The sequence below is a fragment of the Dipodomys ordii genome, unplaced genomic scaffold, assembly GCF_000151885.1.
Source record: "Dipodomys ordii isolate 6190 unplaced genomic scaffold, Dord_2.0 Scaffold1, whole genome shotgun sequence".
Classification (NCBI taxonomy): domain Eukaryota; kingdom Metazoa; phylum Chordata; class Mammalia; order Rodentia; family Heteromyidae; genus Dipodomys; species Dipodomys ordii.
The window spans coordinates 64,031,592-64,046,490 of record NW_012267217.1 but is presented as its reverse complement, the minus strand read 5'-3'; the positions used below and the strand labels follow the sequence as shown (position 1 = coordinate 64,046,490).

Below are 14,899 nucleotides of genomic sequence, written 5' to 3'. Positions count from 1 at the left end.
TTTTTTTTTTCTGCTTATGTGGTGCTAAGGAATCGAACCCAGGGCCTCATGCATGCAAGGCAAGCACTCTACCACTGAGCCACCTTCCCAGCCCCCCACTTTTTTTTCTTAAGATGAGAGGTTACCTGTCATTTTAAATTTTGTCTAATGTACTTTCCTGCCCTGGCTGGATTTGAACCAATATCCTCAGATCTAGGCCTCCTGAGTAGCTAGGATGACAAGTGTGAGCCACTAATGCCAGCACTTTTTTAGAAAATGGTTCTTGATATGTAACCCAGACTGTCCTGTAGCTCATGATCCTCTGGCTCAGCCACCAAAGCTCTGGGATTACAGACGTGACATACCATACCCAGCTGAGATTTTTTTTTTTTAATCTTTGGTTTTCAGCACTCTGGTGCTAAATTTTTGTATGTGTGTTCAGAAGTCTTCTGGAAAGAATTTGGCCACATTTCTTCTGCTTTTTTTCCCCCCTTTGGCTTTGAGGACTTCAATTACATGCATATGAAATCATTTCATATTTCCTTGGACATCCTGGGGTGTGTTTTTCTTTATTTCCTCCTCTTCTTCAATTTGGATAATTTTCATTAATCTATCTTCAGCTTTATTCAGTTTTATTGATTTTTTTTCTTGCTATGTCAGTCTTTTTTTTTTTTTCTTTTGCCAGTCCTGGGGCTTGAACTCAGGGCCTGAGCACTGTCCCAGAGCTTCTTTTGCTCAAGGCTAACACTACCACTTGAGCCACAGTGCCACTTCCAGGTTTTTCTGTTTATGTGGTACTGAGAAATCAAACCCTGGGCTTCATGCATGCTAGGCAAGCACTCTTCTACTAAGCCACATTTCCAGTCTAAGTCTTCTATTAAGCTCTACCAGTTGAGCTTTCTATTTCAGATAATTGCATTTTTTAGAATTTCTACTTAGTTCATTAAAAGTATCCATTTCAGGCTGGGAAGGTGTCTCCATGGTAGAGTGCTTGCTTTGTAAGCACAAGGCCCTGGGTTTGATTTCTCAGCACCACATAAGCAGAAAAAGCCAGAAGTGGTGCTGTGGCTCAAGTGGTAGAGTACTAGCCTTGAGCTGAAGAGCTAAGGGAGAGTGCCCAGGCCCAGAGTTTAGGCCCCATGACTGACAAAAAAAAAAAAAAAAGTGTCTCATTTTTCTGCTGTTTAATTACATGTCATATACTTTACATATAAACTTTTCTTTCCATTTGTAATAAATTATAGTTGTATATGCCCATGGAGTACAAAGGGATGTTATTTTTTACAATTACAATGTATAGTAACTAAACCTAACCAATTAACACATTTAGCATTTTAGATTTTTTTCGTGATGAGAACATCTAAAATTTCCTTTCTGATTCTGAGCATGTTATTTTTTATTTATTTTTATTTATTTTTTATTTTATTTATTTTTATTTATTTTTATTTTTTGAGTCGGTTGTGGGGCTCTTCAGCTCAAGGCTAGCCCTCTACAACTTGAGCCATTTGCCACTTTTGGTTTTCTGGTGGTTAATTGGAGATAAGAGTCTCACAGACGGACATTCCTGCTTGGAGTTGGCTTTGAACCATGATCCTCAGATCTCAGCCTTCCGAGTAGCTAGGATTACAGGTGTGAGCCACCAGTGTAGGCTGCACATGTTTGTTTGTTTTTTTTAATTTTTTTGGTGGGTCCAGTCGTGGGCCTGAACTCTGGGTCTGGGCGCTGTCCCTCAGCTTTTCTGCTCAAGGCTAGCGCTCTACCACTTGAGCCACAGCACCACTTCTGGCTTTTTTTTCTGCTGAGGAATCGAACCCAGGGCCTCATGCATGCAAGGAAAGCGCTCTATCACTGAGCCACCTTCCTAGCCCCGTGTGTTATTTTTATTTGCTCATTTTTTGCTTTTCATGGGGCTTGAACTCAGAGCTTGGGCATTGACCCCAAGCTTTTCTGCTCAAGGCTAGTGCTCTACCACTTGAGCCTCAGCTCTACTTCTTGCTCTTTTGGTTGTTAATGAAAGATAAGTCTAAGGACTTTCCAGCCTGGGGCAGCTTTGAACTGTGATTATCAGATCTTAGCCTTCTGAGTAGGTTTACAGGTGTGAGCCACTGGCTCCCAGATACATTATTATTTTTCATATTCCATCTACCATCCAGTGTACACTGGCCATGGTTCCCCTACTCCTCCCCCAAGTACATGTGCTAGACCCTGAATGTCATGGAGGGTGTGTTCTAGAGATTCAGAATGAGGTTCTTTGTCTTGAGGAAGTTTTACATTGCATTCTGTCAAACCCTTATATTATCTTGACTCTCTTTGGACCCATGGAGGCTGCAGTTTGAGTTTTGGGGGTGAGTCCTTTGTAGTTTTGCTTTTACTCCTAGAAAGTAGCTGTCTTGGGCTGGGAAGGTGGCTCAGTGGTAGAGCGCTTACCTTGCCCTGGGTTGGATTCCTCAGCACCACATAAGCAGAAAAAAAACAAGCCGGAAGTGGTGCTGTGGCTCAAGTGGTAGAGCGCTAGCCTTGAGGTGAAGAACTGAGGGACAGCGCCCAGGCCCAGAGTTCAGGCCCACCACCAGACCCAAGGAAAAAAAGAGAGAGAGTAGCTGTCTTGGGGCATTAGTCTTGGGTGTGGTCTTTCTTCCTAAGCCTGGGTTTAGCTGACTGCCTTGTGAGTAAAATATAGCCTGCTACCCATTTTCACATTGCCCTGCACCAAGAATTTCAGTTAATTGGTTGCTTTTTCAAAGATTATTTAAGTGTATTAACAGTATCCTTGATTTGGTCTCTAAAATGTCTGCCATCTGGCTCTTTGAGAAGAGCCGTCCCCTTCTGACTTGGCAGCTCTGCTCAGCTGCTGAACTTCCCAGCGGGGTTCCTTGGAGTTGGTCTTGAGCTGTCATTCTAGGAGTTAGCCACGGATTAAAGGGGATTATTTGGGGCACCTTTGTAAGATTTTCCCCCCTCCTTCTAACTGGTTCTCCCAAATTCCAGCTCAGCCAAGTGGCAATGTGCATTCTATCCCAGCATGCACTGCTGTGAACTGGAAGGTGAATTAGATTAGAAATCACCTAATGTAATCTGTTCTTTGAATTATGTTTACTCCACTTTATACCTACCTTTGGGTACAAGCTCCACAGCTCTTTGCACTATTTTATCTGTAGGTTATTGCATTTATCAGGAGGATTAGGCTAATGAAAACTCTGCCATTTCTAGAACCAGACAACACTGAAGTTTGAGGCTGAGAATTAATCTCCAGTTATTGAACAAAGAAAAACAGCTAGATGTTCAGAGAGTTTATTACTTAATACTTTCAAATTACTGAAATTTAATTGTCCCTAAAACAAATTAGCTATAGGATTGTTTGAACATCTGTTCTCATAGCAATATTGACAGTATCCTTGGGTGGCCATATGGCCTTGGCTCTTCAGTTTGTAATAAAATATGAGGGCTTTTGTTGTTTTTGTGTTTGCCGTGCTGGGTAGAACCCAGAGCTTTGCACATGGTAGGCAGGTGCTGTACAGTGACCTGCTTATGACATGACCGTAACTTACCTGTTTTTTTCCAAAATAAAATGAGAAAATAACCTTTCTCTGTTGAATAATGAAGTAAGCCCTAAGAGCTTTTTGTTTTGTTTTGTTTTTTGCCAGTCCTGGGGCTTGAAGTCTGGGCCTAGGCACTGTCCCTGAGCTGCTTTTGCTCAACCACTTGAGCCACAGTACCACTTCTAGCTTTTTCTCTATAGGAGATAAGAGTGTCATGGACTTGTCTGCCCAGGCTGGCTTCGAACTGTGATCTCAGATATTAGTCTCCTGAGTAGCTAGGATTACAGGCATGAGTCACCAGTACCCAGCTCTCAAGAGTTTTTGTTTATAAAATGTATTAATGCTGGGGCTGGGAAGGTGGCTCACTTGCCTTGCATGCATGAGGCCCTGGGTTTGATTCCTCAGCACCACATAAGCAAAAAGAAAAAAGCCAGAAGTGGCGCTGTGGCTCAAGTGGTAGAGCGCTAGCTTTGAGCTGAAGACCTGAGGGACAGCGCCCAGGCCCAGAGTTCAGGCCCCATGACTAGACCAAAAAAAAAATGTTTTAATGCTGAGGGAGAGGAGGGGCTACCAGGCTACATAGAAGTTAGGGAAACCGGCCAGGACAGCAGGTGGGGAAGGACCGGGAGGAAGTGAGAAGGGAGTTCTGTTTTTTGTGCTTTTTTTAATCCAACTCTTTAGTAAGAACTTGAAATATGTCTTTTGCAATTATGACATATGCCTTTGTGCGCTGGTTTTCTGATCTTTCCTGTCAGCTTCCAGAACAGACTGCATTAACTACAGTTAACATTTAAAAGGTCACTTAGTCTTAGGATATTACAAAAGCGTTTTTTCTCCCTAGTAACTTCTCTCACTAGTAACTTTTTCATACAACATCATTCATGTGATGTAAAATTCAAATGCTTTTTAGATTGTGGTTAACAGCTTCTCCCTTGCCACAGCTTTTAATCTGTTTGAGCCCTCTGACTTTTATTAAAAGTTTATCATACACAGATGGACTTTTTTTTTTTAACCTTACAGGATGGGCTAATAATAAAGAAGAAGTGGAGGTTGGGGGAGTTGGGAAGGGATAGGAAGGGGAAACAAAGGAGGAGGCAACAATGCTTGATAAAAAATGTACTCATTATCTTGCCCATGTAATTGTAACTCCTCTGTATGGTATTTTCACAATTAAAAAAAAAGATTATCACACACACACAAAAAGAATAAAGAAGAAGTTAAAAAAAGAGAAAAGCAAGGAAGGGAGGGAGGGAAAGAGGGTTTTAAGTGGTAGAGCATCTGCCTAGCAAGTTTGAGGCCGAGAGAGAGACAGAGAGAGAGAGTGAGTCAGAGAGCGAGAGTGTGTGTCAGAGAGAGAGAGGGGAAGGAGGAGGGGGTAGTGGTTGGGAGGGAGAAGGGCAGGAAGGGAGGGAGGGGAAAGGAAAGGTGAATAGAGAAGAGAGGGAAGGGGAGAAAGGGAAGGAAAGAGAAAGGATTTTTTTATCCTAATTTAAAAAATATTTGTTTTTTATTTGTTCTATATAGTTCTTACAGCTCCATTCTCAGATATTTCTGCTCAGCTCAGATGAAAGTACAGTTAGTCTCCTGAAGAATGGTTCTCTCCAGGCTGAGTCTGATTTCCAAAGAAATGATCACCAGACTTCTAAATGCCCGGGATTAAATGGAAGCCCCACTTGCCCCCACTGGTTTGATATCAATGATTCCAAAGTGCAGCCAATTGAGGAGAAGGATATTGCGCAGCAGTTTCAGGGGAAGGAAAGTGCCTACATGCTGTTTTACCGGAAGTCCCAGTTGCAGAGGCCCCCTGAAGGTACGGAAAGAAGGGTGCTGGCTTGCATTAGTTGATGACTCCAGAAGAACATCAATGGTCAATGCATTTTATCATTTTAAGAGATTTAATATTGGGATTTTTTAAATATTTTAAAGCTAAAGTTAGAAAGTGTATTGTGCCAAATCTAACAGTTTTTCGTTTTATAGAAAGAGTATGTAGGGGGAGGGGAGGAGTATGGGAAGGGATGGGAAGGGGAAACAACGAGGAGGCAACAATGCTTGATAAGAAATGTACTTGTTATCTTGCCCATGTAATCTTAATTCCTCTGTACGGTATTCTTACAATAAAAAATAATAAAAAGAAAGAATATGTATCTATGATAGTATTTTTCTCCCCTATAATAACTGAGGCCTTAGTTACATTTTCAGAATGTTTGTGTTAGCAAACTTGGGTATGATATTCTAGTGTGCAAGCTAGTCTCTGTAGTTCAGGCTGTGTTGTCTTTGAGTTTTAAGTGCCCAGGGTGTTATTTTTTCCCCCTTTAACCTTCCTTTACATACAACTGAAATATCTTTGAAGCACTCTGGTTAATCTTCTAAGAGAGTCCTTAGATGCAGGTTAACCATTTCAGACTAGTAGTAATGAAGAGTACCATTTATCTGAAGCTAGTAATGTGAATAAATCAGTAAGACTTTCTGGTCACTTAACAAAGTCCACTCCAAAGCACACCTCAGATTGACTTAATGTGCTTAGATTGATTTAGTGGGATTAGAAATTAAAATGTTTCAGCCGGGCACTGGTGGCTCACGCTTATAATCGTAGCTACTCAGGAGGCTGAGATCTGAGGATCTCAGTTCAAAGCCAGCCCAGGCAGAAAAGTTTGTGAGACTCTTTATCTCCAATAAACCACTAGAAAACTGGAAGTGGCACCGTGGCTCAAGCAGTAGAGCACTTGCCTTGAGGGACAGTGCCCAGGCCCAGCATTCAAGCCCCAAGCCCGACCAAAAAAAAAAAAAAAGATAAGAGAATGAGAGTAGTGATCATTTTTATAAAGGCTAGTAATAGGGGCTGGGAAAGTAGCTCAGTGGTAGAGTGCTTGCCTTGCATGCATGAGGCCCTGGGTTCGATTCCTCAGCACCACATAAGCAAAAGGAAAAAAGCCGGAAGTGGCACTGTGGCTCAAGTGGTAGAGCGCTAGCCTTGAGCTAAAGAGCTGAGGGACAGTGCCCAGGCCCAGAGTTCAGGCCCCACGACCGGACCAAAAAATAAATAAATAAAAATAAAGTCTAGGAATAAGGCAGTGAAATATTGACAGAAGAATAAAAATTAACTTATTAAATTTCTAGATCTCAAACAGTTACAAGTCTATGCTGTTAACCAGAAAGGCTTTATATTTTTCTGGGATGGGAAATTTTTTTTAAAAGATGTGATAATACTTTTTTTTGTTTTTGTTGGTTGTGGGGCTTAAATTCAGGGCCTGGACTCTGTTCCTGAGCTTTTTTTTTTTTTGGGGGGGGGGGGTGCCTAGTCCTGGGACTTGAACTCAAGAACTGAGCACTGTCCCTGAGCTGCTTTTGCTCAAGGCTAGCACTCTACTTCTTGAGCCACAGCACCACTTCTGGCTTTTTCTGTTTATGTGATACTGAGGAATTGACCCCAGGGCTTCATGCATGCTAGGAAAGCACTCTACCACTAAGCCACATTCTCAGCACCCCTAAGCTCTTTTTTTTTTTTTTGTCAGTCGTGGTATTTAAACTCTGGCCCTCAGCACTGTCTCTGAGCTCTTCAACTCAAGGCTAGCATTCTACCACTTGAGCCACAGCACCACTTTCCTTTCCGTTTCCTGGTGGTTAATTAGAGATAAGTCTCATGGACTTTTCTGCCTGGGCTGGCTTTGAACCATGATCCTCAGATCTCAGCCTCCTGAGTAGTTAGGATTATAGGCATGAGCCACTGGTGCCTGGCCCCTGAGCTCTTTTTGCTCCAGGCTAGCACTCTACCACTTTGAGCCATAGCCTTGCTTCTGATTTTTGAGTGGTTAATTGGAGATAAGAGTCTTAGGGGGACTTTCCTGCCTGAGTTGGCTTTGAACTTTGATCCTCAGATCTGAACCTACTGAGTAGCTAGGATTACAGACATGAGCCACTGGCTCCCAGTTCATTGTAATATTTCTGATAGAAATATTGTGGCTTGGATTTTATGATGACAGAAATATATGTTAACAGAAAAAATCTTATTAGATGATGAATTCTCTTTCACCAAATTGAATTTTAGAATGAGTATAGATAGAATGCATACAAAGGGTAGAAAAAGCATTACACAATAAATAAAACCTGGAGGTTGCTAAAGGAAATAACAAATGTATTTTCTCCTAGTCACTTTAGTGAAGTCATAGTTCCTCTGTGTAAAAAAAGGAACTTTAGGTTGGGTACTGGTAGGTCACATGCCTCTCCCTCTCCCTCTCCCTCTCCCTCTTCATTCCCTCTCCTCTCTTTCTCTCTCCACACACACACACACACACACACACACACACACCACACACACACACACACACACACCACACACACACACACACACCAGCATTATATTCATGACTAGTTAGAAATCACTGTAAAGTTTAGCCGAAAACAATTGGTTAGCATATGCTACCTCCAGACTGTACTGATGTGCAATCATTTGTTTAAAACAGTATATACAATGAAAAAGCAATTTCAGATTTGCTGACTATTCCCAGCTGTTTACAAGGAAAGTTTTGTGTGAGTATTGTATTAGGAATGAAATGATATAAAGTATCTGTTACACTTGTAAAAATAATTCCAGAATGTTTACAGTTGCTGATTGTTATATTTGTAATCAGGACAAAAATAATGTTGTTCTCTTTTTAAAAGTATACTTAAAGAAAATTGAAAAAAAGAAAAGAAATAACCAACCCTTTAGGGGTTGAAGGAGTGAATGGCTCCATTGGTAGAGCGCCAGCCAAAGAACAAAAGCAGAAGGTGCTGAGTTCGAGCCCAGGTCTCAGACCTAAACAAAAGAAAATTGAAGAAATGGGAAACTTCTAGCTTGGCTGGAAAAAAAATCCATTTCTCAGGTGGAAAAACTGAGATCCAGAGAACATGTCTGTTCACACAGGTACTTAGTAGCAGCTTTCCTAGTTCCCAGTGCAGTTCTTTTGAGTTTTCTTGCTGCCTTTCAGGAACTCGATTTCATTTAGTAGCACACATTAATGAAAAGTTTCATTCACAGCTCGAGCTAACCCAAGATACAGGGTTCCATGCCACTTGCTGAAGGAAATGGATGCAGCCAACACTGAACTGCAAATGAAAAGGTAATTTTAAATTCCTCTGGAGAACACAGAATTAATTTAGGCCTTAAGCATTTAATAATGAGAATGTAAAATAAATAAAAGTCATCAGCCAGCCTCTGTTGGGCTGCTGAATTTTTAGATTAGGTCATGATTTACTTTGCAGTTATCCTTATCTGTGAGATTGAATAAATGGCCCATGCTAAGAAAGATTCATAGACTGAAAAAACATGGAGCACGTAATTGTGCTATATCCTGGCCTGGCCTGCTAACTTACTGGGGTGCCAAGAGAGCTTGTTATTAAGATCTCCCCTTGTTTTCAAGTAGTTGTGTTGAATTGATAGGTGACATGGCCAATTTTCAAAGGAAAGGAAATAAGAAATGTATAAACTACTGAGTGTGGTGTCAGTCTTAGCCAAAATCCTGTAATGAGAAGCTGGTGATCTCAGTGTTTTCTTTGGGAGCTAGCAATGGGTCCTGGAGATCTGATGGGTCATTTGGCTTTCCAGTAGGGTCAGTAGGGCATTGGGCTAGGGAAATGTATGTTTTCCTTGTGGACTCAAGGGGCAGACTGTGTGGCAAGGATGTGTTCAGCATTTGTATGATGGAGTTGGAGCAGGAAGCAAAAAGACCAGGTACGCTGACTGGCACACTGGGATCAAAGGAACTCTCAACAAAGATTAAAAGTCAAGAAAAAATTTAATGGATGGGGCTGGGAAGGTAGCTCAGTGGTAGAGTGCTTGCCTTGCATGCATGAGGCCTTAGGTTTGATTCCTCAGCACCATAATAAGCAAAAAGAAAAAAGCCAGAAGTGGCGCTGTGGCTAAAGTGGTAGAGTGCTAGACTTGAGCTGAAGAGCTGAGGGACAGTGCCCAGGCCCAGAGTTCAGGCGCCATGACCGGACCCCAAAAAAAAATTTAATGGAATAAAACATCTGAAGTGCAAAAAATAGCCTGCAGGAATGGTCTGAATTAGTTGGTATTTAAAAACAATGACTAATAATAATCCCTGAGAGTTTTGTTGGTATATACTAAGATTCTTAGTTGGTCATGCAAAAAAGCTAATACTTTTTATTGATCACATTAATAGAATTGTATCTTTAGTGTGACCGCTCATTGCAACTCTTTACCAGTCACCAGGTGTGGAGTGAGAGGAGCGGACAGCACCCCACTGTTACTAAGGTCTGGGAGCCTGGAGAATATACTCTCACAAAGGTCTTGTTAGTGACTGCAGATACTATTGGGAGATCCTGGGAGGTGTAGTGAAAGTCGGGATATTGTAGAATTTGGTAGATCTGCTTCCGAGAAAATTACTTGAGCAAGTGTTATTTGTGCATAACTAGCTAGCATTTTGTCCCTCGCTGCAGTGTATCTCAAGTTTAGAGGAATCCAGGTGTCAACGTTTGCTCAGACAATTGTAGTTAACCTCGAAGTTTTCCTTTGGAATTCATGGTGCCAGGACTGAGTACTTACTGTTGACTAAAAAACTTCAAATGAGTCATTTTGACAGAAGATTCCACTAAGCTAGAATGGAAAACACATTAGCAGTGTCAAGTAAATATGTTGGTGTGAGATGAACAGTATCTTTATAAAAACATGCGCATGTGTTTTTGTCTTTATAGAACAGAGTGTGATTCTGCGAACAATAATTTTGAATTGCATCTCCACCTGGGCCCTCACTATCGTTTCTGTAATGGGGCGCTGCACCCGGGAACCTCACAGGCAGAGAGTGTGTGGGATTTGACTTTTGATAAAAGAAAAACTTTAGGAGATCTCCGACAGTCGATATTTCAGGTAATTTAGTCTATTTCCTCTCAACAGAAGCATTAGTATAGATCCCAAGCTGACATTCTCCCTTTCAGCTTACTTAGGTTACAACTTTTTTCAGTCACTCAGGAAAATTCTGTCAATTTATAGCAGGGTATATGAACCAGACCTTCTCCCCTGACTCCTAAGTCCTTTTTTTTTAAACAAGGTATGACCAGGCTGGCTTCAGACTTGAGATCCCCTGTCCCAGCCTCCTGATGCTGGTGGGTGCCTTCCTCCCAGCAGTGGAGTCTTTTCGACAGGTCTTCCTGCTCACTTTCCCAGCAGCTTTTCAGGTGGAGAATAGGGCCTGTCATATATTGTTTAGGAGGGCCAGACAATTTGGACTTGTTGCTTATTTGAAATATAAATAAAAGCCAGGAGCCAGTGGCTTACACCTGTAATCCTAGCTACTCAGGAGGCTGAGATCTGAGGATCACGGTTCAAAGCCAGCCCGGTAAGACTCTTATCTCCAGCAGTCCACTCACAAAACTGGAAGTGGTGCTGTGGCTCAAGTGGTAGAATGCTAGCCTTGAGCTGAAGAGCTGAGGGACAGTGGTCAACCCCAGATTTCAAGCCCCATGCCCAACAAAAAGAAAAAAAAAAGATAAATGAAAGAAACTTCTTTTTCAGAGAAATCGAGAGCATAAAGTTGAGTGTGTTACATAAAACCAAGAATCACTAAATAAAAGCACTAATCTTGTAATCTTACTTCCTCAGTGTAGCATAACATTTATTAGTGAAATTCTGTTTTTCTTTTCATTTTGCACTTGTGGGCATCAAACCCAGGGCTTCACACACACTAGGCAAGCTCTCAGCACTGAGCAACAACTGAGTGCTAAGATTCATTGATAAGATATCCAGCTGTGTTTCAGTCATCACAGCAGTAGAATATATGTCCTGTTTTGCCAGTGCTTTCACATAACCTATGCTAGCTGATTCTTCAACCTTATGAGGATATACTGAGTCCATTTTGAAGATGAATATTGTGATTTAAAGAGACCTAGCATTGCCCAGGTGTTTAGTTAGTGATGGCACAAGGCCCAGCCCTGGCTGCCACCTCCTCCTCTGTGTTCTCTCTGTAGTCATATTTATTTGTCCCACACCATCTCCTGATAGGAAAATGGGGCACAGGATTTCACTTTTTATGTCCACCATGGGAGACCTTCCTCTCTAGTTCCTGAAGCATAGTGTGGGTGGAGCCAATGCTGCTTTCCCTCAGCAGTGCCCATTTAAAATGTTAGTGTTCTTAGCGGGGTGCCAGCGGCCCCCACCTGTAACCAAGGAGGCTGAGGTCTGAGAACTGTAGTAAAAAGCTAACTAACCTAAGCAGGAAAGTCTGTGAGACTCGTCTTAACCACCAAAAAGCTGGAAGTATAGCTGTGGCTCTACTGGTAGAGCGCTTATCTTGAGCGCTGTAGTGTCCAGGCCCTGAGTTTAAGCCCTAGTACTGGCACAAAACAAAAAAACAAGTGTTCGTAGGAGTAGAAATTTGGAGGCTAGCCTGCTTGAGCAGTTTGTTCTTGGTAAAAATGGCCTTCTCATAAATTAAATAGAATTGTTAAAAAGGTGATTGTGTTATGTCCACCAGAATTCTTCTGTCAGTAATAAATATGGTTAACCATACAATTTATTTTATTCTTTTGTTTTTTGTGCCAGTCATGGGGCTTGAACTTGAACCCAGTCTAGGGCCTGGGTGCTGTCCCCGAGCTTTTTTGCTCAAGGCTAGCACTCTACACTTGAGCCACAGCTCTACTTCCAGGTTTTTGGTGGTTAATATGAGTCTCACAGACTTTCCTGCCTGGGCTGGCTTTGAACCAGGATCCTCAGATCTCAGCCTTCTGAGTAGCTAGGATTACAGGCGTGAGCCGCTGGTGCCCCACTTGATGATTAACCATCTTAGAGTTTGACTTATTTAATGAGTGGTGTCTTAGTCCAAATTTGGTGTTGGTTCGGAATGAGAGTGTTCATGTGCTGTGGGTATTGAACCTCGAAGTGTGCTAGTCCTGTGTTACTCTGTATTGTTCTCTCTCCTATGCTACCATCCTTTAGCTGCTGCAGTTTTGGGAAGGAGACATGGTTCTCAGTGTGGCAAAGTGCGTGCCAGCGGGACTTCACATTTACCAGACCCTGGATGGTAAGACAGCATGGCATCCCAGGGCCCACGGCTCCCCTGCCTTGACCATAGTACGTGATCAGTGAAAGAAAAGTCATCCATTCGACTGTTACACTGTGTGAAGTCTTCCTCACAGAAATGGTCTATATGTTGAGAAACTAAGGCAACCTTTCTACCACACACATTTATTTATATTAACACAAATTATTGAACCAATGGCTTAAAACTATTTGAGTCTTTTTCTACTCAACTCAAAGCTTCACAGTCTGCAGCCGGACAAAAAAAAAGTACTTAAGTCCTTGAAATAATACCAAACAAAGATAGCAGTGGTAGCAGTGGTAACATTGTTTTTTGTTTTATCAGTCCTGGGGCTTGAACTCAGTGCCTGGGCGCTGTCCCTGAGCTTCTTTTTGCTCAAGGCTAGCACTCTACCATTTGAGCCACAGCTCCACTTCTGACTTTTTCTTTTTATATGGTACTAGGAATTGAACCCAGAGCTTCATGCATGTAATGCAAACACTCTACCACTAAGCCACATTCCCAGCCCAATGGTAACATTTATTCTGGGGTTCACTGTGCCAAATATTATGCAGGTTTTGTGCTAATTTATCTCATTTGATTTGCAAAACAATTCCTTTATACCCATCTCATAAATAAGAAATGGAAGCTGTGAGGCTTGAAGCTCACAGCATCTGCAGCAGCTAGTGACAGTCGAGGGGCCATTAGAGCATGAGTAATGTTCTGATGTTGGCTCCGTACTGACTGCTGGCCTGTGCTGGGCACGCAGAGCTGGGTATTGGCCTTAAATCAAAATAAACACAAGAAAAAATAATGTCTGTAGGATGAAATAATTACTGCTTGTGACTTCTCAAACAAAGGCTTAAGTGTCCATCCTTTTTTTTTTGTCAGTCGTGTGCCTGAACTCTGGGCCTCAGCGCTGTCCCTCAGCGCTTCAGCTCAAGGCTGGTGCTCTACCACTTGAGCCATAATGCCACTTCCGGCTTTTTCTGTTTATGTTTTGCTGAGGAATTGAACCCAGGACTTCATGCATGCAAGGCAAGCACTCTACCACTGAGCCACCTTCTCAGCCTGAATATCTCCTCTTTAATCAGTGGTATCTCATCATTCTAGGAGATGAACTGACACTGTGTGAAGCTGAAATTGCTGATGGAGAAGACATCTTTGTTTGGAATGGAGTGGAGGTAAAAACAAAATTACTCAAGAAATACACTTTAGGACATTCAGCATGTAGTTAGACTTTAGAAAACTGCTGACATGTTCAATATATTTAAGGTAGAGGCAAGTTGTATGCTAAAGATATACGTCACTCAACTAGATATCATGGCTCAGGCCAGTAATCCTAACTACTCAGGAAGCAAAGAGAAGGAAGACTGACTGGCGACTTCGTCTCACAATAAGAAGTTGGATGTGGTAGTGCAAGCCTGTTGTGCCAGCCGTGAGGGAAACCTAAGTAGGGGGAGCAAGGCCCAGGCCAAAATGCAAGACACTATTCAAAAAAAATAAGTAAAGCATAAGGAGCTAGGGAGCAAGCCTGAGAGGTAGCCCTGAGCTCAAACCCTAGTACCACAATCAAGAGAGAGAAATGTATTGTTACCTCCATCGTGCCAGGCTGTGTCATGAGGGTTGGTGAGAGCGCGGCCAGAACCACTGAGCTAGAGGGGATATCAGAGGTGCAGGACCATAGTGAAGGGGGTTCAGAATATTTTGCCCACCCTGGCCATCCTTGATCCGTTCAAAACCTCATCTCCAGCACAGATAACTCCTAAGTCTCTACCTACAGCCCAGCTTTTTCTTCTTAAAGAAAGTATGGAGAAGAGGATATTTCAAAATAAAATCTAACATGGCTCCTGTGATATTTGTGAAACGTGGTTTTTGCTTGGAAGAAAATGAGGGTCCTCTTGGAAGAGCAGTGTTCACAGTGACATGGCGCTGGTTCCCTGTGGCAGAGGTCAGCTGTGCCGGTGGTTGTCTCCATGTTGCCTCAGGTTGGCGGAGTCCAGATCCAGACTGGTGTGGACTGTGAGCCTCTACTGATCCATGTTCTTCATGTGGAGACAAGTGCAGAAGGAGAGACGCAGGGGCAGTTGGTGGAGACCCCACATGTCTTCCCGGCAAATGCGGAAATGCGGACTGTGTTCACTACCTTGGCCATGCCAGTCGGCATCATCCTGGTAAACCTTGCCGAGCCTGGCGGGGACGAGTGGACTCCCATTCCCCAGAAAGACTTGAAGAAGACATTCCGAGAGCAGGGGCTCAGAAACGGAAGCTCGCTTTTACTTCAGCATTCCCACAGTGCCAATAACAGGTAACGTGCTGAAAAGAGGAAAGGGGAGAATTCTTAGAGTTAGTTGTTTTTTTTTTTTT

At 42.5% G+C, this 14,899-nt stretch overlaps 1 protein-coding gene across 1 annotated transcript in view; it reads left to right on the top strand.

Moving 5' to 3' along the window:
- The window catches only part of Usp40 (ubiquitin specific peptidase 40), a 65,171-nt gene that overhangs the window by 25,434 nt on the left and 24,838 nt on the right, over window positions 1-14,899 (top strand). The window contains exons 11-16 of the mRNA XM_013022875.1: window positions 5,043-5,328; window positions 8,536-8,617; window positions 10,215-10,386; window positions 12,451-12,535; window positions 13,646-13,716; window positions 14,521-14,840. Of these exons, the coding sequence (XP_012878329.1) occupies window positions 5,043-5,328; window positions 8,536-8,617; window positions 10,215-10,386; window positions 12,451-12,535; window positions 13,646-13,716; window positions 14,521-14,840 (1,016 nt within the window). The remainder of the gene's footprint in view (window positions 1-5,042; window positions 5,329-8,535; window positions 8,618-10,214; window positions 10,387-12,450; window positions 12,536-13,645; window positions 13,717-14,520; window positions 14,841-14,899) is intronic.